This window comes from Oncorhynchus masou, chromosome 20, assembly GCF_036934945.1.
Source record: "Oncorhynchus masou masou isolate Uvic2021 chromosome 20, UVic_Omas_1.1, whole genome shotgun sequence".
In the NCBI taxonomy this organism is placed as follows: Eukaryota; Metazoa; Chordata; class Actinopteri; order Salmoniformes; family Salmonidae; genus Oncorhynchus; species Oncorhynchus masou.
This window is the reverse complement of record NC_088231.1, coordinates 4,761,015-4,784,316: the sequence shown is the minus strand read 5'-3', so window position 1 is coordinate 4,784,316 and position 23,302 is coordinate 4,761,015. Positions and strand designations below refer to the sequence as shown.

The window sequence follows — 23,302 nt, the reverse complement described above, 5'->3', positions numbered from 1 at the left end:
CTGCCATATCCGAAGAGCATCAGATCCGGTGTATTGCGATTCGATCTTTGTCGTGTATTGAAGCTTTGCCTGTTTGATGGTTCGTCGGAGGGCATAGCAGGATTTCTTATAAGCTTCTGGGTTAGAGTCCCACTCCTTGGAAGCAGCAGCTCTAACCTTTAGCTCAGTGCAGATGCCGCCTGTAATCCATGGCTTCTAGTTGGGGTATGTACGTACGGTCACTATGGGGACAACGTCATCGAAGCGCTTATTGATGAAGCCAATGACTGATGTGTTGTACTCCTCAATGCCATTGGAGGAATCCTGGAACATAATTCCAGTTTGTGCAAGCAAAACATTGGAGCCCCTTCTTCTTGTTTTTAGTTGATAGGAGTGGAATCCGGTGTGATCATCTGCTGCAATAGCCCATCTGTTACAAGAACCGACAAGTTGTGCATTGAGATGCCGTTCTGCACAACACTGTTGTACTGCGCAGTTTGTTGCTTGTTTTCTTCCCTCAAAACATTATCGCGGTTATCCGTTATTTGCCTGTTTGTGGCCCGCCTGTTTTCTTGCACGATTCTTGCCACTCTCATTCGACATCTCATCAACAAGCTGTTTTTGCCCACAGGACTGCTGCTGACTGCATGTTTTTTATTCGTCACACCATTCTCTGTAAACCCTAAACACTGTAGAGTGTGAAAAGCCCAGGAGGCTGGCCGTTTCTGAGACTCTGGAACCGGTACGCCACTGCATGTTAAAATAATAAAACAATCTGTCACCTGGATAGTACACTGATTCTATACAGAATATAGTCTTTGAGATGCTCAAACAAGTTCTTCAACTCTAAGGTTTGTCTTAGACTGTCTAAGACAAACCTCACAAAGAAAAGACAACAAGCTAATGCATGTGGTGCCAGTGTCTAAATAGTGATGGCAGGGCTAGTTCAAACTGCATTGGAATGGTTCTCCTCCCAGGGAGTGAATCAGCCCATGCTTGGTGAATAGCACTTGGTTGATTTCCAGGAACAGGACACAGGAGTTCTAAATAGAACATGTGAGATAAAAGTGAGAGACAAGAATTAATAAAATAAATCATCACAGCAGAGGAATGTAGTTTGTGAGCTATAAAATGAACATCCTGACAGTTTGAGGCAGGGTGCTATGCAATCATCCTACTCCAACTATTGACATGGATAATGTGGCTTTTCTCATTTGTCAGTATGAATGAAATTAGTGGGTCCTGCCTTGATGACTATATTAGATTTACACTGCTTGTGGTATAAATTTGTGTGGTCTTCAACCTGATAGCTAAAATGCTCCTTGTCCCGAAATGACATGCTAGCTAATGATAAAGCTATCTGCTCCTCTTAGCAGGCAAAAGTTATATTTGTTGTAACTATCTAGCAAGCTAGCTATATTACTAAGGTTCCTGTGTTCTAAGTTGGGTGCATTGATGCTATCACATTTATATAACTAAATAGTTTGATTACAAATAAATACAAATACTTTACCTGTGAGCAGTTTGTTAGACAGAGAACTCTCTGTCATAACCAGCTGTCTACTTAGATACAGATAATGTGATTGGCAGATGTGATCCGCAGTGATAGTACCATGGATAGTACACAAGTTTTGATTGGTTTACAGTTTGGTACTTGGCGGTGTTTGCTTGTCCAGCTATCGAACATAAAAGTAAGTATTTGGGGAAAAAATTGCAAACTTGACATGCCAACAAACAGAAACGTCTTAAATATAAATATACACAATATGTAAAAACCATCTCCTCCCTCGACACTATCATGACCCAAGGCGAGACCCAGATGCAGACACAGGAGGCAGATGGTTGAAGTCTTACAATGTGTATTGATCCAAAAGGAGTAGACAACAGAATGGTTGTGGACAGGCAAAAGGTCAGAACCAGATCAGAGTCCAGGAGGTACAGAGTGGCAGACAGGCTCGTGGACAAGGCAGGCAGAATTGTCAGGCAGGTGGGTACAGAGTCCAGAAACAGGCAAGGGTCAAAACCAGGAGGACTAGATAAAGGAGAATAGCATAAAGCAGGAGAACAGGAAACACTCTGGTTGACTTGGAAAAACGTACAAGACGAACTGGCACAGAGAGACAGGAAACACATGGATAAATACACTGGGGAAAATCAGTGACACCTGGAGGGGGTGGAGACAATCACAAGGACAGGTGAAACAGATCAGGGCGGGCAGACAGAGATCGATCATGTAAAAAATGAAATCAGGTAGCTTGCTACGGCAAACCACCTGTGTGGTTAGTGTGCGTCAGACAGAGATGGAGAGAAGAGACAGAAGAATGCGTTATCGAAATTGATAGAGCATTTGCTTCGCGGAGTATCTCAAACTGAAAACAATATCTATGTGATTGATAGTTTGTTTTCAGTGTAACAGGGTTATATTGGTGATTCCCCTTGCCACTTTATTGTTAAGCCAATGGGTTTTTGGTTTGAGTTTGTCTTGCCTTCACCTACTCAACATGGCATCTTATTGGCTGGTTTGCAAGGCTTGCTTACAAGGGGGGATGTTCCAGTTAGAATCGTCCCAGTGAACAATCACCAAACCAGCGGTAAGTTGTTGGTTGCAAAGCACTGTATATCAAAAGTGATTTTTATACTCTCAAGTGATGATTTAAATGTACAATTTATATCAAATTGTTTGTAAATGTTATTCGAACATCACACATAAGATGCAGCGTTTTTTGGAGAATATTTGTTATGCATTTTGTTGTAAAGAATTCCCGCCAGTACTTGCTAGCAACTTACTGTGTCTGGTGGGGGGGGGTTCATATATTTTGTACAGTGCGTGAGTGCAGAGTTGGATGGTGAGTTGTGCATTGCATGACGTGCAATTTTGTGACGTTCCTATCAGGTACATTGTTAAAGATATTATATTGTATATTGTAATTGTATTATTTTGGTAACTAGCCCAGTGAACAAGCACCAAACCAGAGTGCAGAGTTGGATGGTGAGATGTGCATTGTATGACGTGCAATTTTGTGCCGTTCCTATCAGAATAAATCTACATGACTGGTGCTACATGTTGGAGTTCCATGTCGATGACTGATTGTACACAGCGCAAGAAGAGTACTGTTACATCAGCAATCATAAAAGTATTCCATATTTACTTTGAAGATCTACTAAAATAGCGATTTTGTCAGACAGCATAGGTAGCAGCTATATAGAGATGAGATGATGACTTGGAATGAAATCATAAAGTCATCAAATAAAATAAATTTAATAGACGCAACAACTGAAATATAAACAAAGTAGAAGTGGAGAAACTGTTGTTTTCTCTCATGCAAGTCATATTGGCTGAAATCTACTGAAGTTTTAATGAAGTATTATTCATTTAGTCAATTCAATTCTTGTGGAAAATGCTAGTGGATAGGATCCTAAACCATTTTAGATGAACATTAGTTTGGTATGTGAGTTTGTGTGGGTGAGACATAAGCACAGAAAGATATTAGGCTTTTACCATATTCATACTATATTATCAAGTGCATGGAGTATGTATGCTGGAGGCTCCCTTGTGTTGAAGAACAGGCAGAACACATTTTCTAAGCAAATTAGGTATGCAAATTACCATTTTGCATACATCATTCAGTTAGAAAATGTGAAAGCACTGTTGTATAAAAGTACTGTAAAGATACACTCCCAGGCCTACCCCCATGCAGAATAGCTCTACTTTTTCCAGTGTTACACTTTATCTTTTAGAAATCTAAAAACCCCTACAAGCCTAAATGGATTCGACCATTGTAAAACTGATGAGTAGACCTTTAGTATTATTGAGAACTATGTTGTTCGCTGCAGTGTAACGTATTCATAGCCGTGGTATTTCACCACATAGGTGTCAGATTGGACTCCTCTTCGCAGAGAAGACTGTGTGGGGCTGCTTCTCAGTGGGGTCAAACCACAAGTAACAAGTGACAGAAAAGCGCTGACCACACAATGTGACGGACTGATGGGAAAGGAAAGGAGTCTGTGGTCACAAGCAGAGACACTCACATATGTACAGAGGGGTCCGAAATGATTGGATGCCTTGATAAAGATTAGCAAAAAACATAAATACTACACACCATTGGTGTGAGTTGCCAAAGACCTCTATTTACATGACATCTGACCATATGACTGCCTGGAGTTTGATAAATGGCATTGTAACCGGTACTATGGTCATATGACCTGAAAATAAATCTTGTTGGCCACACACAGCAGCGGTGGGTTTTGCCTATGAAAGAGCAATGCATATGCAGAAAATACCTCATTCCTACTGTAAAATATGGTGGTGGATCTTTGATGTTATGGGGCTATTTTGCTTCAACTGGTCCTGGGGCCCTTATTAAGGTCACCGGCATTGTGAACTTTACAGTACCAGGACATTTTAACCCAAAAACCTCAGACATGTTTGAACACAGGATGCAGGTCCAATACAGTGGCACTTCCTCTGCTTGGTCAGACAGTTGCATTCTTTTTAACCTGTCTGATTCACTTCTCTAAATGTTGAAAAAGCAGAAGTAACACACAAACACACACACACTCTCGAACAATGATTACTTGAATAGCTGGACTTCTCTGACGCCACTGACGCCAAAAAGACTGCAAGCACAGACACAGTTAGTACACATTGTAACACATGACTCCTGAGTGTTTGCAGAACCTTTCTGTGTGTCTCTGTCAGTTAGTCGCACCCTCACTAGCCATATATTTACTTTCCTTTATTTGTACTTCATCTGAAGAGTGTAAGTTGAAATTCAGTACACAGCCCTCATGGCTACAACTCTAGGCGTTTAGCTCTGTGCCAGTGGGTTATTGTGGTCCTGAGTTGCACAGACCACCTGAGTTAATTTGTCGCAATAAAGAAAGATTGAGAAAAGAAAAACCGACCCGTGTCGAATGGATACAAATATTGTCGATCTTTACAAAAAATGTCTTCTATACCTGCTGTTTCCATTACAACTGTCACATTTATTTTGTTGCAACATTGATTTTGTGGAATAAACCTGGGTCAATGGAAACCAGCCTACTGTCTTCACTTCTGTCTCAACTTTAGTATGTACAGTCCCCAGCACACTGAGAATTAAAAAACACAAAAAGGTAATATCAAGTCTAAAGTCCACATGATAAGAGACCTGAACAAAATTGTTAAGAAATTCACCAATTGCTTTGTCTTGTATAAAAACTCAACTAACTGCTCCTGAGAAAGCTACTCAAGCAAAGGCTGCATCACAGTTTTTAAGTAACCTCAGTCCCTAGAGTTGGATAGAGAGCGCACTTTGCACAAAACTTGAGTATGGTCAGTGCCTTTGAACACTGAAGCCATACACCATTTTAAAGCAGTCAACTTGGTGGGACTTTCTATGGTTTGTTTCTTCAGCCCTATTCCTCAGCTTTATAGCAAACCAAGTGGCAGAGTTGCTGTCTTATTGTTTTTCAAAGTAAGGAGTGGGGCTTTAGTATTTTCCCAGACAGACAAGTTCAATTAAATGCACGATAACTGCACCATTTTATTAAATCTGCATATATTACAGAGCCTATGGCATAATTCTAACACAACTTAGTTAATTCTAGTTCCCATTTTATGGCGTGTGCTTGTAGCCTGGAGAAATCCAGTCTGTGCTATCATGCCAAATCCTTTTCACTCATTGTCATGCCAAACATGCCGGTGTTTGGCATGACAAGGACAAGGAGTTGATATGATAGCACAAACATACTGGATTTATCCAGGCTATTTTGCTTGTTCCGCCTCCTCTTCTTGATCCTCCTCCTCCTCCTCTTTGTGCCGTGGGGAAGATCTTCGTGGGCTATACTCGGCCTTGTCTCAGGGTTGTAAGTTGGTGGTTTGACGATATCCCTCCAGTGGTTTGGGGCTGTGCTTTGGCAAAGTGGGTGGGGTTAAATCCTGCCTGCTTGGCCCTGTCCGGGGGTATCGTCGAACGGGGCCACAGTGTCTCCCGAGTCCTCCTGTCTCAGCCTCCAGTATTTATGCTGTAATAGTTTATATGTCAGGGGGCAAAGGTCAGTCTGTTATACCTGTTATATCTCCTTTCTTATCCAAAGGGGATAGAGAGCATGGCTTGTTGCTTGAGCTATTTTGTGTAAGAGAAGCTGTACAGTGCTGGAGGAAGGTACCACATCTCTCTTATAAGCAAGTGAGAATGAGAGTGACTGACCCATATAGGCTACTGTCTACAAAGAGAACAGACAGAGAAGCGATAACCACACGCTATGGTGTGAAAGAAGCTCATTTCTACACAGCATGCAATCGCGGATGCACACATGCATATGCATGCACACACATACGCACCGACTATACTATGGGGATGATGAAGGGGTTGATGCAATCTACATTGGATGACATGTTCATTTTGATACATGTATATTTGTAGTCTTAATTGAGCAACCATAAGAGTCCCACACTCTCTCTCCATTTGTGGGTTTTGTTGTTAGACTAACATCAGGGGATGTTTCAAAGAACCTTGCAGATAGAACAGTGATGTACAGAAGATCAGAAGTATTCTGTGTAGGCCTGATTTCTGTAAAACACATTCCTATCAGCTATGCTTCTGATCACATGTAAATATTATAACTACACCGCCGTTTATTATAATTATAAGTGAAATAATCTGTCTGCAAACGATTGTTGGAAAAATGATTTGTGTCATGCACAAAGTAGATGTCCAAACCGACTTGCCAAAACTATAGTTTGTTAACAATACATTTGTGGAGTGCTTGAAAAACAAGTTTTAATGACTATAACGTAAGTGTATGTAAACTTCCGACTTCAACTGTACACACAGCATGTAACATAGTCAGAGTGGTATAGTTGCCTACCTATAGCACCATACCAACGTGAAACATGTAGGACCAATGCTGTTGTTGGTCTGGCCCCTCACCGGAGACCAATCCGGAATGGCTAAACCTACCAGGGGCCCAAGCCCCTCCGGCGTAGCTCTCGGGGTCATTGAGACACACAAGCCTCTAAACCACGCCAAGGTCACAGCTTTGAGAGAGGAGTGATTGAATCCAGTCCTGTCTGAACAGAAGGTAAGATTCTGACATCAGCGTACAAAACAGACTCCTCTTCTGGTGAACAGACTCCTCCGGTGCCAGATACCAGTGTATCCCCAACCTGTAAAGCCAGCACATAAACAAATAGAAACAGAAGCCTGTAATTCAATAAGATCCACCCATTTGCAAACTGTGCTTGTTCTTGTGTATTCTGTATTTTCACATTGGCTAGTATGTTATACAAGCCAACAACAGGTGACCACTTCCATCCTAAATATGTGTGTGTGTGTGTGTGTTCACAGATACAGAAGTTGCATGGAAAGTAGTATAATATGCATGCACATATATACACAGTGCATGCACACATCCATAAACACAGACCTTACCGATCTCTGAAAGTTCACATCAGCATAATGTTGGGCTGCTTCTCTTTGCTTGCAGGCTGCATTGAAATAAAGGGAAAAGGCATAATATTACATGATTACCTACAGTGTATGTTCTGTGTTTGTTGCCTTCAGGGTGCTCTGTATGATGTCAACTGTAACACAGATTGTACTTACCTCCACATTTCCTTATTTTAACTGCCCAGTAAGTACCAACACTTATTATCCCAACTGCTAACAATGTGACCAGTATGATTGGGACAGGATTGCGACCAGACCCTGTCAGGAGTAAAATGGAGGGTGGGTTGGGGGGGGGGGGGGGTTATCTGTTCAGTCACTCATTTGGCATTGCTTGTCATATCTTTTTCATTAACGTCTTCTCATCTCCCATATTTTTTAATCAACTGTATGTTGTATGTGGCCTTGCCCTGTATTCACCTGAAGCCTATATTCTTCCTGTCTAAATGAAATTCAGCTGTTCAAACCCGAGCCATGTGCTTTAGTCAATACTGATGAATGACATTGATGAAGGTATTATAAGGTAGGCTACAAGAATCATAGGAATATAAATACAGAAATCTGCTCCCTGTAATACACAAGTTAAAATAATTACAATATGATAATACGCATGTTGAGGGATTTTGCAAAAACTCCCCTCAGGTTTTACTGTTAAAAAAAAGGAAAAGGAAATGAATAGCAGACACTGTCTGAGTGTTGGCTCTCACTGATCCACAACATGGGAAAACAATACCTTTGAGGGCAGAGCGTGAGGACAATTGAGGGCAGAGCGTTTCAATGATGAGCGGAGTTGGTTTTGAGTCAGCAGGGTTGGAAGCCTCACAGCTGTAGGTGTCAACATGTCTTTTGTTTAACTCCAGAGGGAGAGAGAGATTGGCTAGAAGATCAGGGCTGCTGGTCTGGTTGAGTATCTCCCCTCCTCTGTACCAGGACAAGATCACCTCTCCCGCGTTCTTCACAGTGCACACCAAGGAACAGCTCACTTTTTCAAATGGACTGTCCACTGAGGGACTGATGTGAGGAGCAGACACTGAGGCTGGGATAGCAGAATGATTAAGCAGTGACTCAATGACAAACAGAGATACAAAATGATGTGTTGACAGTGAAAACTAAGAGGTCATGAATGAGACCTAAACATATATGAAGAAGTGGGCTATTTATTTTTACAAACATGTGTAGACTCAGATCTGCCATGGTAAATGTTAGTTTAAAAACATTTAACTAAATAAAAAGGTCTTTCTTGATCTTCATTGAAACAACTCTGGGTAACAGACTAAATGGGAGAATCGAAAAAAGGGAAGTAAAACAAGAAGCCAGACACGCACCATAGACAGTTAGATTTACAATCTTAGATGAACTCTGTGTATTGATGATAAGTACTTTATAAAGTCCAGAGTCGTTGATGGTGAGGTTTCTGATGGTGAGAGATCCAGTCTGAGTATCCAGCTTCAGTCTGTCTTTGAACCTCCTACTGTAGTTTGTTGTAATCACACCAGCATTCAGCAGCGCTATGTTATCAAATGAATCTGAACGACTCAATGTGAAAGACCATGCCATAATAGTGCCACTAGGTAGGTCATTAAGTCCAGTCGGTAAAGTTACTTTCATTCCCTCTTTTCCCAACACATTTACAGCATCAATCAGATCTGAAAGGAAGAAAGAAAACATTGTCTAAGGGCAGGAGCTACATCAATACAAGACATTAACAGGACTAAATCCTGTAGGCGATCCCAGATCCAAGCCAAGCACATGATAGACTAGGATTAAATAATGTATACTTTTACAGTACGCAGTGACCTACAGTACGTACATTTTTGCTTGTATTGTCTTTGTATTATTATTATTTTATAATCCATTGAGTTGTAGTTATGGCTACTAGGTGTAGCCTACACTTTAGTTCACATTTCTAACTCATGAACACTAAATACGACTATTTTGACCTTTATATAATCCAGAGCTGCCAACGCTCGAGCGTTGGCTTTGAGACACACATTAATTTCACACTCTTCATTAGCTTTCACTGCACACCTCTTACAGGGCTGACAACTTTTGAAAACATCTTAGAGTGCGGTCTGCTATGTGAATTTAATTGCCCCCTGGTCCCCCCTCCCCCTCCAGGGAGATTTGCTGCTTGCTCTCCAGGAGGGTTGCCCCCCCTGGTCGTTTTCCCAAGTGCTGGGTGTTTGAAAATGTTCTTGTTAAAAAAAAAGTATTTCTCAAAATCAACCAACTTTCAAGAGAAATCAAAATAATATCAACATTTAGTTGGTTTATGCCTACTAGTTGAAGATCCTTGATCTTACACCTGCATTGCTTGCTGTTTGGGGTTTTAGGCTGGGGGTCTGTACAGCACTTTAAAGATATCAGCTGATGTACGAAGGGCTATATAAATACATTTGATTTGATTTGACATCATCTTACTCTACACAGACAAAATATAATGTGTTCATCTCTGCACAATACTAAAATGTGAAAATTATTTTTGATTCCTGGAGAATTTAATATCTTATGCCTATTTGAATTATTTAAAACTGCCCATGAATGGCTGCAAAAATACACAGCCTCATGTCAGTCATTTTCAAAGACATAAGTAGGCATATCAGATTTAAAATATATGACCACAGTGGCAAAATTGTGAAGAAGTGGAATAATCAAATACGTGTGGGGAATAGTTAAACACAGTAATGAGCCTATATGTTTGCCCATTGTCAAGAGAATGAGAATTGTTCCACCGATCAGACTAAATAAAGTAAATAGCTAATTAAATTTCCTGAAGAATAGATGACATAAATCTGCCCCTGCACCCTAACTAATTATTTTTCTAGTTATTGTCCCCCCTCTAGAATACAATTTTCACTTTTGGGTTCACAATCTGTTTGACAAAATTATTTTCATAGTTACAAATCAGGTCACCCTACCAAACGTCCCTGCTAAAACGTATTGTAGTGTAGGTCTGTCTGTCTGCTGCCTTTTCGTTGTCACAGCCTAAATGCCAATCACCAATTGTGGGGACTAATGCAAGAGTGGTTGAAATTGACTTTAGTACGTACTGTCTGTAGTGTCTTAGCTCTTATTACTAATGGATATAATACGAAAGACTCTGAATACAATGAAGTGAACTGGAGCTTCACATTTACTAAACCTAGTTTGTACAAGAATAACATAGAGCAACACTGCACATGACCAAGGACGCATCACGATCTGAATCTCTATCGTCATGTCGTGCCACAGCACTGTGAACCGCCACACATTGAAGCATATGATTAGTCTAGTTATCTAAGGAATTAAGGAGATTGGATGGAAAAAGAAACACCCCTCAAGATTAGAGTGGAGCTGAATGGAGAGAGAACCATCTCTGCTGAGTTTATACAACTCTAAAAAAGAGTAGTATGGTACCACTGTTTTATATATGTTGTCAACAAAATTAGGTGGTTGTTTCTCCAGTCCGTATTGCAAAATGCAGCATTTTGACAGCATGTACAAAAGTTGATTTAATCCACACCAGTCCCCTCCTTTGGTGATTGTCGTTTAGGCTGTGACAACGAAAAGGCAGCAGACAGACCTACCTACAGTGTAAGTTTTAGTATAGGGTGGGGACAATACATAGAAAAATAATTTGGTTCGAGTGTAGGGGCAGATTTATTTTACATTTTTATTTATTTCACCTTTATTTAACCAGGTAGGCTAGTTGAGAACAAGTTCTCATTTGCAACTGTGACCTGGCCAAGATAAAGCATAGCAGTGTGAACAGACAACACAGAGTTACACATGGAGTAAACAATTAACAAGTCAATAACACAGTAGAAAAAAAGAGAGCGTCCATATACATTGAGTGCAAAAGGCATGAGGAGGTAGGTGAAAAATTACAAATTTGCAGATTAACACTGGAGTGATAAATGATCAGATGGTCATGTACAAGTAGAGATATTGGTGTGCAAAAGAGCAGAAAAGTAAATAAATATAAACAGTATGGGGATGGGGTAGGTAAAATTGGGTGGGCTATTTACCGATAGACTATGTACAGCTGCAGCGATCGGTTAGCTGCTCAGATAGCAGATGTTTGAAGTTGGTGGTGGGTGGTAAGAGCAACATCGTTGATATATACAGAGAAAATAGTCGGCCCGAGAATTGAACCCTGTGGCACCCCCATAGAGACTGCCAGAGGACCGGACAGCATGCCCTCCGATTTGACACACTGAACTCTGTCTGCAACGTTGTTGGTGAAACAGGCAAGGCAGTCATTAGAAAAACCGAGGCTCCTGAGTCTGCCGATAAGAATATGGTGATTGACAGAGTCGAAAGCCTTGGCCAGGTCGATGGCTGCACAGTACTGTCTTTTATCGATGGCGGTTATGATATCGTTTAGTACCTTGAGCGTGGCTGAGGTGCACCCGTGACCGGCTCGGAAACCAGATTGGACAGCGGAGAAGGTACGGTGGGATTCGAGATGATCAGTGACCTGTTTGTTGACTATGCTTTCGAAGACCTTAAATAGGCAGGGCAGGATGGATATAGGTCTAACAGTTTGGGTCCAGGGTGTCTCCCCCTTTGAAGAGGGGGATGACTGCGGCAGATTTTCAATCCTTGGGGATCTCAGACGATATGAAAGAGATTTTGAACAGGCTGGTAATAGGGGTTGCGACAATGGCGGCGGACAGTTTCAGAAATAGAGGGTCCAGATTGTCAAGCCCAGCTGATTTGTATGGGTCCAGGTTTTGCAGCTCTTTCAGAACATCTGCTATCTGGATTTGGTTAAAGGAGAACCTGGAGAGTCTTGGGCGAGTAGCTGTGAGGGGGGAGCGGAGCTGTTGGCCGAGGTTGGAGAAGCCAGGAGGAAGGCTTGTCCAGCCGTTGAGAAATGCTTGTTGAAGTTTTCGATAATCATTGATTTATCGGTGGTGACCGTGTTACCTAGCCTCAGTGCAGTGGGCAGCTGGAAGGTGGTGCTCTTGTTCTCGATGGACTTTACAGTGTCCCAGAACTTTTTGGAGTTAGAGCTACAGGATGCAAATTTCTGCCTGAAGAAGCTGGTCTTTGCTTTCTTGACTGACTGCGTGTATTGGTTCCTGACTTCCCTGAACAGTTGCATATCGGACTAGTCAATGCTATTTACAGTCTGCCACAGGATGTTTTTGTGCTGGTCGAGGGCAGTCAGTATGTATTCTTGTCTTTTGGAGATTTGATTATTTATTGACAATTCTCATTCTTAATGATTGACAAACATGTTGTTTCATTACTGTGCTTGACTTATCAGCAAGAACACTACTGTTATTCCCCACACGTATTTGATTATTCCACTTCTTCACAATTTTAGTCATATTGTAGTCATATATTTGAAATCTGATATGCCTACTTGCGTCTTTGAAAATGAATTATATGAGGATATGTTATCCATTCATGGACAGTTTTGAATAAGTCGTACAAATAAGAAGAGGCTGTGCACAATTACAAGGGCCCATATGAGTGTGTCTGTCATAATCGGACCGTTGCAGTTGTAAAGCTAGATGTTCTGGGTAAGTTGAACACGCATGATGAAACTTTACATTTTGAGTGTTGCCTGGGTACAAGAACTATGACTACTTTACTCAGGGATAGATTTGAAGAGTTTACTTCCAAAACACTATATCCACCATTTTTCTTCATAAGAAATGATTAGTTATGGGTTTTTTTGTCCATAGATGTCTATACATTTTTTTGTTGTTGTTGCAAAATGCTACGTATCCATTGTTTGTAGCTTGAACGTTCGTATCCTGTATATTTGACAATGATATGTGATTTGTTTCTTAGATCTGTCTTTATGTCTTGTTGTTGTGTCTCTCTTGTCGTGATGTGCGTTTTGTTCTGTTTGTATTTTATTTTTTACATTTTTAATCCCAGCCCCCGTCCCCGCAGGAGGCCTTTTGCCTTTTGGTAGGCCATTATTGTCACATTCTGACCATCGTTCGTGTGTGTTTTCCTTGTTTTAGTGTTGGTCAGGACGTGAGCTGGGTGGGCATTCTATGTTGTGTGTCTGGTGTGTCTATTTCTATTTTTGGCCTGATATGGTTCTCAATCAGAGGCAGGTGTTCGTCATTGTCTCTGATTGGGAAACATATTTAGGTAGCCTGTTTTGTGTTGGGTTTTGTGGGTGATTGTTCCTGTCTTTGTGGCACCAGATAGGACTGGTTTGTTGTTTTTTTTCACGTTTCTTGTTTTGTAGATTGTTGTACTTTCATCTTTATTAAAGATGTACAAAACTAACCACGCTGCATTTTGGTCCGCCTCTCTTTCCCCAGAAGAAAACCGTTACAGTCATTGTCACTGACTTGCCTAGTTAAATAAAGGTTCAATAAAAAAACGATATAAGCATTGGCTATTAAATGTATCATTTTGGACATTTTAGTATTGTGCACATGCTAGGCAGAGATGGTACGGTGACTCATGAACACATTATATTTTGTCCGTGTAGAGTAAGATGATGTCAAGGATCTTCAACTAGTAAGAAATGAATTGTTAGAACAAGAACATTTTCAAACACACAGCACTTCAGAGGAGGACAACCCGGCAAGCAGGATTTTCTCCCAGCCCTATTTTAAAGAGATAATCCACCCAAATTACAAAATGTTTGTGAACTTACCTTGAAAGCAGTGTATGGATAAGGAGACTGCATTCTATCATTTGGTTCCCCACTGCATCAACCATGAATATTAAAAATGTACTTTACACCCCCCCCCAAAAAAAATAATAATCTCAAAGTAACAAACGCGTCAAGTTTGGAGTTTAAAGGCATCCTGAATACAGCTGACCTGTGTTTATTGTTATTCTTTGTTTTACCCTGGTCATACGCCTAAGTCATGTCAAACGCGTAGAATTGCAGGAAATGAGCTTTAAAAAAACTACAATTATCATCTAGGGTTTGTGCCAGGGGGCAATGAAATTCACATTGCAAATCTCACTCCAAGCTTTCTTTTTTACATTCTTATTATTTAACCTTTATTTAACTAGGCAAGTCAATTAAGAACAAATGATTATTTACAGTGATGGCCTACATCGGCCAAACCCGGCCAATTGTGCACCGCCCTATGGGACTCTCAATCACGGGCAGTTGTGATACAGCCTGGATTTGAACCAGGGTGTCTGTTGTGACACCTCAAGCACTGAGATGCAGTGCCTTAGACTGCTTTACCACTCTGGAGCTCAAAAGTTGGCATCCCGGATTTAACCAGTAAGTCATCTAGAACACATTTTCTCTTTTACGATAAGGACATGACCAAAAAGCGATTGTGTAATTATAACAATATTTTCTGCACCATCTGCCACAACAGTTTTGCAATAATATAACATATTCACATCAATTACACAAGAGTCATGTAACATGATAGTAGCCTACTTTTGTAATTGACTCTCAGTTTGACACGGCAGACTTACCACTTTTGAGAAAGAATAATATCCAGAGAACGAATCTTATCATTTTTCTTTTCAATAGGTGCTCAGATTAAGTATAATTCACTTTACGTTCTCCCACCAATTGCAACATTCTCTCTCTCTCTCTCTCTCTCACTCTCTCTCTCTCGATCTCATTGGGTGCCCTGTCTCTCTATTCCTCTTTCTCTCTTTTCACACATCGTGTGCGCTGTCTCTCTCTCTCTATCAGGCAAACATGTTAGAGCAAGTGGGGAGTGTCCCTTCTTGTCATTTTAAATTCAAAGGACTTTATTGCCATGTGAAACATATGTTTACATTCCAAACGCAAGTGAAATAGATAAATAAAGTGAAATAAAAAATAAAAATAAACAGTAAACATTACACTCACAAAAAGTTCAGAAAGAATAGAGACATTTAAAATGTCATATTATTGCCATATACAATGTTGTAACATAGTTAAAGTACAAACATAAATACGGGTTACGGATTTGTTTAAATTCTCTGTGGGTCTGTTTAATCTGAGGGACATACAGTATGTGTCTCTAATATGTTCATACATTTGGCAGGAAGTTAGGAAGTGTTGTGTGAGCAGTGTGCACATAGCCTATCTTCTCTTGAGAGCCAGGTCTATATTCAGAGCCATATCCCATTAATGCTTAGAGAAGATCTTATATCAAGTGTTATTGAAGTGTTGTGGTTGTGGTCACTTGTCACATCTAAAGCCTTTTCTTTTGGAGTGTTGCTATAAGCCACCAAGTGCTAATGAACAGTATCTACATAATACAGTATGCGTGAAATACTTGATAATCCTATGTGATGTAAACAGAGAGGTCTACTTTCTTGGGGACCTGAATATTGACTGGTTTTCATCAAAAAACCAGTCAGGAAGCTCTCACTGAGGAAGCTTCTCACTGTAACCAGTGCCTGTAATCTGGTTCAGGTTATTAATCAACCTACCAGGGTGTTTACAAACACTACAGGAACAAGATCATCCATGTATTGTTGTGTCTTTTACTATCATTAACTGAAGACCTAGTTTTTATCAAAGGTTCTCTGTAATTATTATTACGTGATGAAAACTGATTAATCATGTAACTGTAATTAACTAGGGAAGTCGGGCACCAAGGGAAATATTCAGATTACAATAATAATTTCCCTTCAAAATAACTTTCAGATATTTTCACATCTGGATCATTTAGTCTTAATTAAAGCTAATGATTTACTTTACCTCACGCTAGTCTCATTACAAATGTTAATTACATATCTGTATGAACCCAGTTTTTCACCATGAGTCATCCATACGTCAATTGTCTTAAAAAATTGATTAATAACCAAGCAATTCACAGAAATGCATAAACAAACAGTTGATAGTTACAAGGAAATGATAACGGAGTTTCTAGTGATAAACCGCATCGGGCTTGGTGATGGGCAGGGGAAGCGGGGTTGACTGAGATAAGACAACACATGTTGATAATTATAATAATTGGAAATGCTAATCCTTTGTACATGAACGTCACTCATTCGAGAACAATTGTAACCAACATATTTACGCTCAGTGTGTCATTAGGGTCTCAATGAAAAGTTAGTTTTGGAGAGTATCAGTCCTCTCTCTCTGTCGTGGTTAGGAATGGATAGTTCAGAGTGACATTCATTCATGTCGTTATGGATAGACATTTTGGCGGCCGACGGTCTTGGCTCGATGACAATGCAAATTCCTAGCTGCAGACTAGTAATTCATATCAAAGACTTGTTCTTATTTGTCAGTATCGATAGTCTCAGAGTTTAACCGCTTGTGGTTAAAAGATTCAGAGTCTGATCTCAAACCTGGTCCTCTCATTGTCGTAGGTAAGCTGGTCTGCAACCTTTATCCTCTCGTAATGGAGAAAACATGGTCTGTTGAGAAATTCTCAAGGTGGGGGTTAGTATTCGGAATTGCAGAAAGGGTTTGTCCTAGGATGCCACCACCATAACTGGACTCATGGACGGTCCTGATTTAGTTGAACTCTAAAGGAATTGTAGTTTTTTCATTAAACAGTCCAAAATCATATTACACAATTTTTACAAATAGTATCATCTTCACTCATTCATTTTATACAACAATTAGATGCAAACTCACATCTGAGGCTATTAACTTCTTCCGTCGCGCAATCCCGGATCCGGGATTCTACTATATATAAACAGCGTTATGGTAAACGAAATGTGGCCGCATTGTCTCCCATGAGCTTCACCAAATTGTACCAACCAGACCAGTTTGTAGCTGAATATTTGTGTTGGATAAATCTCTTCATCGAAAAAACCTTTATACCTTCTCCGGAACATAAATGTTGTTAACACTTTGTCATCTCAGATTTCAAAATATGAACCAAGTTCTGTGAGTTGGAAGAAATTCCTTTGTTCTCTATGAGAATTCACTCTGTCTCTATACTGTTTTGCACATCAACAGCATTTGAGGAGATAATCTCCTCCAGGAATTTACAACCTCTCTCTTCATTGATCACAGCAGCCTGTGTGTAGGAGACAGGGAGACACCGGGGGGTGGGGGTTGCTATACCCAAAGATAGAAAGGGCAATGTCATGACAGTATCGATCACATTTTTACTAATACTATAGAACTTTGTTCTAAAGCTGTATCAATACCCATTTTATTGGGCGGCTATCCAAAAATGTACTGTTCCTAGGCTGCCATTGTAAAGAAGAATTTGTTCTTAACTGACTTGCCTAGTTGAATAAAGGTAAAAAAATAAACAGGTAAAAGGTAAAAAAATTGGAAGCAGTGATCACAACATATTGGCTATATCCAGGAAAGCCTAAGTTCCAATAGCTGGCCTGTAATGGTGTATAATAATAAGAGATTATACAAAATATTTTGTGGTGTGGATGATGTTAAAAAATATATATTGGTCTGATTTGATTAATAAGGAGCATCCAGATGCTGCACTTGATGCATTTATGAAATTGCTTCTTCCAATTATTGATAAACGTAAACCTGTTAAGAAACTGACTGTTAGAACTGTTAAGGCTCCATGGATTGATGAGGAATGGAAAATCTGTATGATTGAAAGAAAATGTGGCAAAATGAGTGGCTACAATTATGGCTGCACATCTGACTGGCTGGAATTGCTTCAAATTGAGTAATTATGTGACAAAACTAACAAAAACAAGAAAAACTGTATTTTGAAGCCAATATTAATAATATAAAGAATGATGGAAAAAAACTTGGAGTACATAAAAATAAATGATGCTCAGAAAGGCACCAAACTCCATCTTTCATCGAATCAGTTTATTCATGACAAAACCATTTGCTGTTGGCAGTCATTTTAATGATTACTTCGTTGGCAAAGTGGGCAAACTTAGGTAGGAAATACCAACAACTAACAGTGAGCCATCATATTCATGCATAAAAAAACTAATAATTAAAGAAAAGCATTCCAAGTTAGAATTTTGTGAAGATAGAGTAGGGAGGTTGGAAAAGTGTTGTTATCGATCAATAATGACAATCCTCCTGGCATTGACAACTTAGATGGAAAGCTACTGAGGATGGTAGCTGACCTATAGCCACTCTATCATATCTTTATTCTGAGCCTAGAGGAAAGTCTTTGTCCTCAAGCCTGGAGAGAACCCAAAGTAATTATGCTACCCAAGAGTGGTAAAGCGGCCTTTAGTTGTAACGTCTGCTTCCAACTCACACTCTCAAACATGTAGATCCCCTGAATGCAGCTCACTTTCCAGCCCACTTTCGAGCTCACACTCTCAAACACATAGACCCCCTGAACGCAGTTCACTCCACAGATCCCAATCACCTGAATTCAGATCACCTGTTCACACACCCGTATTTCATTATCACACACTATTTAGTTCAGTTCTTTGCACCCCATCATTGTGAAGTATTGTTTGTTTTGTGACACACTTCTATTCGTAGCTCTGTTTTTCCCATAATTTACTCCTCCCGTGAATGATAGTTTTTGCCTGCCTCACCAACGATGCCTTTTGCCTATTCCCCACCTGTACCTCAGCCTATCAGATTTCCTGTTATCAACCTATTGCCCGATCTCCCGGACGATATTACTAGCCTTTACCCTGCCTGTTCTCTTCCCTTTTTGGATCCCCTGTGTATGACCTTCTGACTTACCAGCTTGTTGCCAGCTCTTAGCAAATATACTTTCAGCATGCTTATAGTAAAGGGCAATCAACAAGTTCTGCACTGACACAAATGACTGATGATTGGTTGAAGTAAATTGATAATAAGAAGATTGTGGGAGCTGTACTGTTAGATTTCAGTGCAGCCTGTGATATTATTGACCATAACCTGTTGTTGAAAAACGTGTTATGGGTTTTACAACCTCTGATATATTGTGGATTCAGAGCAATCTATCTAATGGAAGCTTCTCTAATGTCAAACATGTAAAGTGTGGTGTACAGCAGGGCAGCTCCCTAGGCCCTCTACTCTTTTATATTTTTTACCAATGACTTGCCACCGGCATTAAACAAGGTTATGTGTCCATGTATGCTGATGATTCAACCATATTCTCATCAGCAACCACAACTAATGAAGTGACTGAAACCCTTAACAAAGAGTTGCAGTCTGTTTCGGAATTGGTGGCCAGTAATAAACTGGTCCTGAACATCGCTAAAACTAAGAGCATTGTATTAGGTACAAACCATTCCATAAATTCTAGAACTCTGTCACGGGACTAGGTGGGTGCAGGAATCAGACCTCGAGAGAGTTCCACTGAGGTTAAGTGCTTTACTCAGGCACAACAAAATAATAAGCCCAACAAATACAGGGCGCGGGACACACAACGAGACAACCCAAAAACCACAGGGTGCCAAGTTAAAGAAAAGAAAATCCACCACTACCTAAAATGCACACACGTAACATAAAGACAATCCCGCACAAAACAAGGGTGTGTCTACCTACTAAATATAGGGAAGCTAATTAAACAAAACAACATAAACACAGGGGAAACTAATAAGACAAAACAAACAGACAAATGAAAAAGGGATCGGTGGCGGCTAGCAGGACGGTGACGACGACTGCCGAGCACCGCCCGGACAGGCAGGGGAGCCAACCGCGGAAGTCGTGACAGTATCCCCCCCATTGCACGGCTCCCGCAGCGCACCGCCACCGGCCTCGAGGACGACCCGGAGGACGAGACGCCGGACGATCCGGGCGAGGTGGTGGAAGTCTCTCAGGGAGAGAAGGATCCAAAATGTCCCCCACCGGAACCCAGCATCTCTCCTCCCGACCGTACCCTCCCAGTCCATGGGGTACTGTAGGCCCGTCACCCGGCGTCTCGAGTCCATAATGCCACGTACTGTGTATGCCGGGGACCCCTCGATGTCCAGAGGGGCGGAGGGACCTCAGGCACCTCACCTTCTTGCAGGGGACCAGCCACCACCGGCCTGAGGAGGAGACACATGAAACGAGGGGTTAATACGGTAATACCTAGGAAGTTGTAACCTGTAACACACCTTGTTTATTCTCCTCAGGACTTTGAATGGCCCCACACACTGCGGCCCCAACTTCCGACAGGGCAGGCGGAGGGGCAGGTTTTGGGTCGAGAGCCAGACCCTGTCCCCGGTGTGAACACGGGGCCTCACTGCGGTGCTGGTCAGCCTTCCTCTTCTGCCATTCTCCCTCTAACCTTAGCAATTCCTGCACGGCTATCCAGGTGTCCTTGGAGCGCTGTACCCATTACTCTACCGCAGGAGCCTCGGTCTGGCTCTGATGCCATGGGGCTGTATATTACGATGGTCAGTCCAGATGAGAAAAGGGTGTTTCACCCCCTCAAGCCAATGTCTCCACACCTTCAGAGCCTTGACTACAGCTAACAACTCCCGGTCCTCCACGTCATAGTTTCTCTCCCCGGACCGAGCTTCCTCGAAAAGAAGGCACAAGGGCGGAGCTTGGGTGGCACGCCCGATCGCTGGGACAGCACGGCCCCGACCCCCGCCTCGGACGCGTCAACCTCCACTATGAATGCTAAAGAGTGGTCCGGATGCGCCAACACGGGCGCATTGAACAGCTCCTTCAAACGACTGAAAGCTCTGCCCGCCTCTGCTGACCAACGCAAGCGCACCAGTCCTCCCTTCAGCAGTGAGGTAATGGGAGCAGCCACCTGACCAAAACCCGGATAAACCTCCGGTAGTAATGGGCAAACCCTATAAACCGCTGCACCTCTTTCACCGTGGTCGGAGTCGGCCAATTACACACGGCTGTAATGCGGTCACCCTCCATCACCACCCCGGAGGAATACAGGGCATGCTCCAGCAGTCACACAAGTACCTTACGCACCGGAGACACATGCGCAACGCTTGTGGCAGAATAGATCAAGATGTCATCGATGTACACTACCACTCCCTGCCCGAGCAGGTCTCAAAGAATCTCATCTACGAAGGATTGGAAGACGGATGGAGCATTTTTCAACCCATATGGCATGACGCGGTACTCATGATGACCAGATGTAGTACTAAATGCGGTTTTTCACTCATCTCCTCCCCGGATACGCACCAGATTATACGCACTCCTCAGGTCCAGTTTTGTGAAGAAGCGCACCCCAGTTCCGGGTTGCGGGTTGGAGCGACGGTCGCATCTACACTTCGGTCCGCAGGTAGTATAACTTTTCATTACATTTCATTATAGTACAACGGTTTGATTTGTCTAATCTTAGCAATTTCTTCTTAGCTAGCTACATAGCCGTCTTTGTATCAAAGATAATTGCGTAATTATCGTATTTCATCGTCCTAACGTAGTCTACACTGCTATCTGCCCAGCAGCTAGCTAACGTCCACTAGCACTGTAGAAACTATTACACTCAACGACTCGATTAGTGTAGTGTTAGCTAGCTACATAGTTGTCTTTGCTGTCTTCGTATCCAAGGTAATTGTGTAGTTTAGAGTGTGTAGCCTTAGAGTGATTATCTTAATTTACCGAGGTTAGCTAGCCAGCTACTTGTCGTCCTTAACGTAGGAGTTACTGCTACCTAGCTAGCCAACAGCTAGCCAACGTCTTCCGATTTGAACTTCAACAACCCGGTCAACATTCCGCCTCGCTCCACAGGTAGTATCACATTTTCATTTCACTTCATTACAGTACAACGGTTTGATTTGTTTGATCGTAGCTAGCTAGCTACATAGCCGTCTTTGTATCTAAGACAATTGTGTAGTCTGGAGCAATTTTCTAGGTTAGCTAGCCAGCTATTGTCGTTCTTTTAACGTAACGTTACGTAATCAACACTGCTAGCTAGCCAGCTAGCCCCCGAATAGCAGCACTGTAGAAACTATTACACTCGACGAACGACTTGATTAGTGTAGTGTCAACAACGTAGCCACTGCCAGCTAGCCTACTCCAGCAGTACTGTATCATTTCAATCATTTTAGTCAATAAGATTCTTGCTACGTAAGCTTAACGTTCTGAACATTCAATAAGTGTAGTCCACTTGTCATTCCAATCTCATTTGCATTAGCGTAGCCTCTTCTGTAGCCTGTCAACTATGTGTCTATCTATCCCTGTTCTCTCCTCTCTGCACAGACCATACAAACGCTCCACACCGCGTGGCCGCGGCCACCTAATCTGGTGGTCCCAGCGTGCACGACCCACGTGGAGTTCCAGGTCTCCGGTAGCCTCTGGAACTGCCGATCTGCGGCCAACAAGGCAGAGTTCATCTCAGCCTATGCCTCCCTCCAGTCCTTCGACTTCTTGGCACTGACGGAAACATGGATCACCACAGACAACACTGCTACTCCTACTGCTCTCTCTTCGTCCGCCCACGTGTTCTCGCACACCCCGAGAGCTTCTGGTCAGCGGGGTGGTGGCACCGGATCCTCATCTCTCCCAAGTGGTCATTCTCTTTTCTCCCCTTACCCATCTGTCTATCGCCTCCTTTGAATTCCATGCTGTCACAGTTACCAGCCCTTTCAAGCTTAACATCCTTATCATTTATCGCCCTCCAGGTTCCCTCGGAGAGTTCATCAATGAGCTTGATGCCTTGATAAGCTCCTTTCCTGAGGACGGCTCACTTCTCACAGTCCTGGGCGACTTTAACCTCCCCACGTCTACCTTTGACTCATTCCTCTCTGCCTCCTTCTTTCCACTCCTCTCCTCTTTTGACCTCACCCTCTCACCTTCCCCCCCTACTCACAAGGCAGGCAATACGCTCGACCTCATCTTTACTAGATGCTGTTCTTCCACTAACCTCATTGCAACTCCCTCCAAGTCTCCGACCACTACCTTGTATCCTTTTCCCTCTCGCTCCTCATCCAACACTTCCCACACTGCCCCTACTCTGATGGTATCGCGCCGTCCCAACCTTCGCTCTCTCTCCCCCGCTACTCTCTCCTCTTCCATCCTATCATCTCTTCCCTCTGCTCATACCTTCTCCAACCTATCTCCTGATTCTGCCTCCTCAACCCTCCTCTCTTCCCTTTCTGCATCCTTTGACTCTCTATGTCCCCCATCCTCCAGGCCGGCTCGGTCCTCCCCTCCCGCT

At 42.1% G+C, this 23,302-nt stretch overlaps 1 protein-coding gene across 6 annotated transcripts; it reads right to left on the bottom strand.

Moving 5' to 3' along the window:
• Positions 1-5,479: 5,479 nt before the first annotated feature.
• LOC135506729 (uncharacterized) lies at positions 5,480-14,918 on the bottom strand. Of its 6 annotated transcripts, XR_010450559.1 has the most exons (7): positions 14,817-14,918; positions 8,735-9,055; positions 8,143-8,445; positions 7,569-7,670; positions 7,395-7,450; positions 6,832-7,129; positions 5,480-5,985 (listed from the first exon to the last, which is right to left on the bottom strand). XR_010450559.1 is itself a non-coding variant. In XM_064926066.1 (6 exons), the coding sequence occupies exons 1-6, from the start codon at positions 14,857-14,859 to the stop codon at positions 6,995-6,997; spliced, it is 960 nt and encodes a 319-aa protein (XP_064782138.1). In that variant the 5' UTR covers positions 14,860-14,918; the 3' UTR covers positions 5,480-6,994. The 6 variants fall into 6 exon arrangements, 5 of the variants coding, with proteins under 5 accessions (XP_064782138.1, XP_064782142.1, XP_064782141.1 ...); XM_064926066.1 differs by having other exon boundaries at positions 5,480-7,129; XM_064926070.1 differs by having other exon boundaries at positions 5,480-7,033.
• Between the last annotated feature and the right edge of the window lie 8,384 nt (positions 14,919-23,302).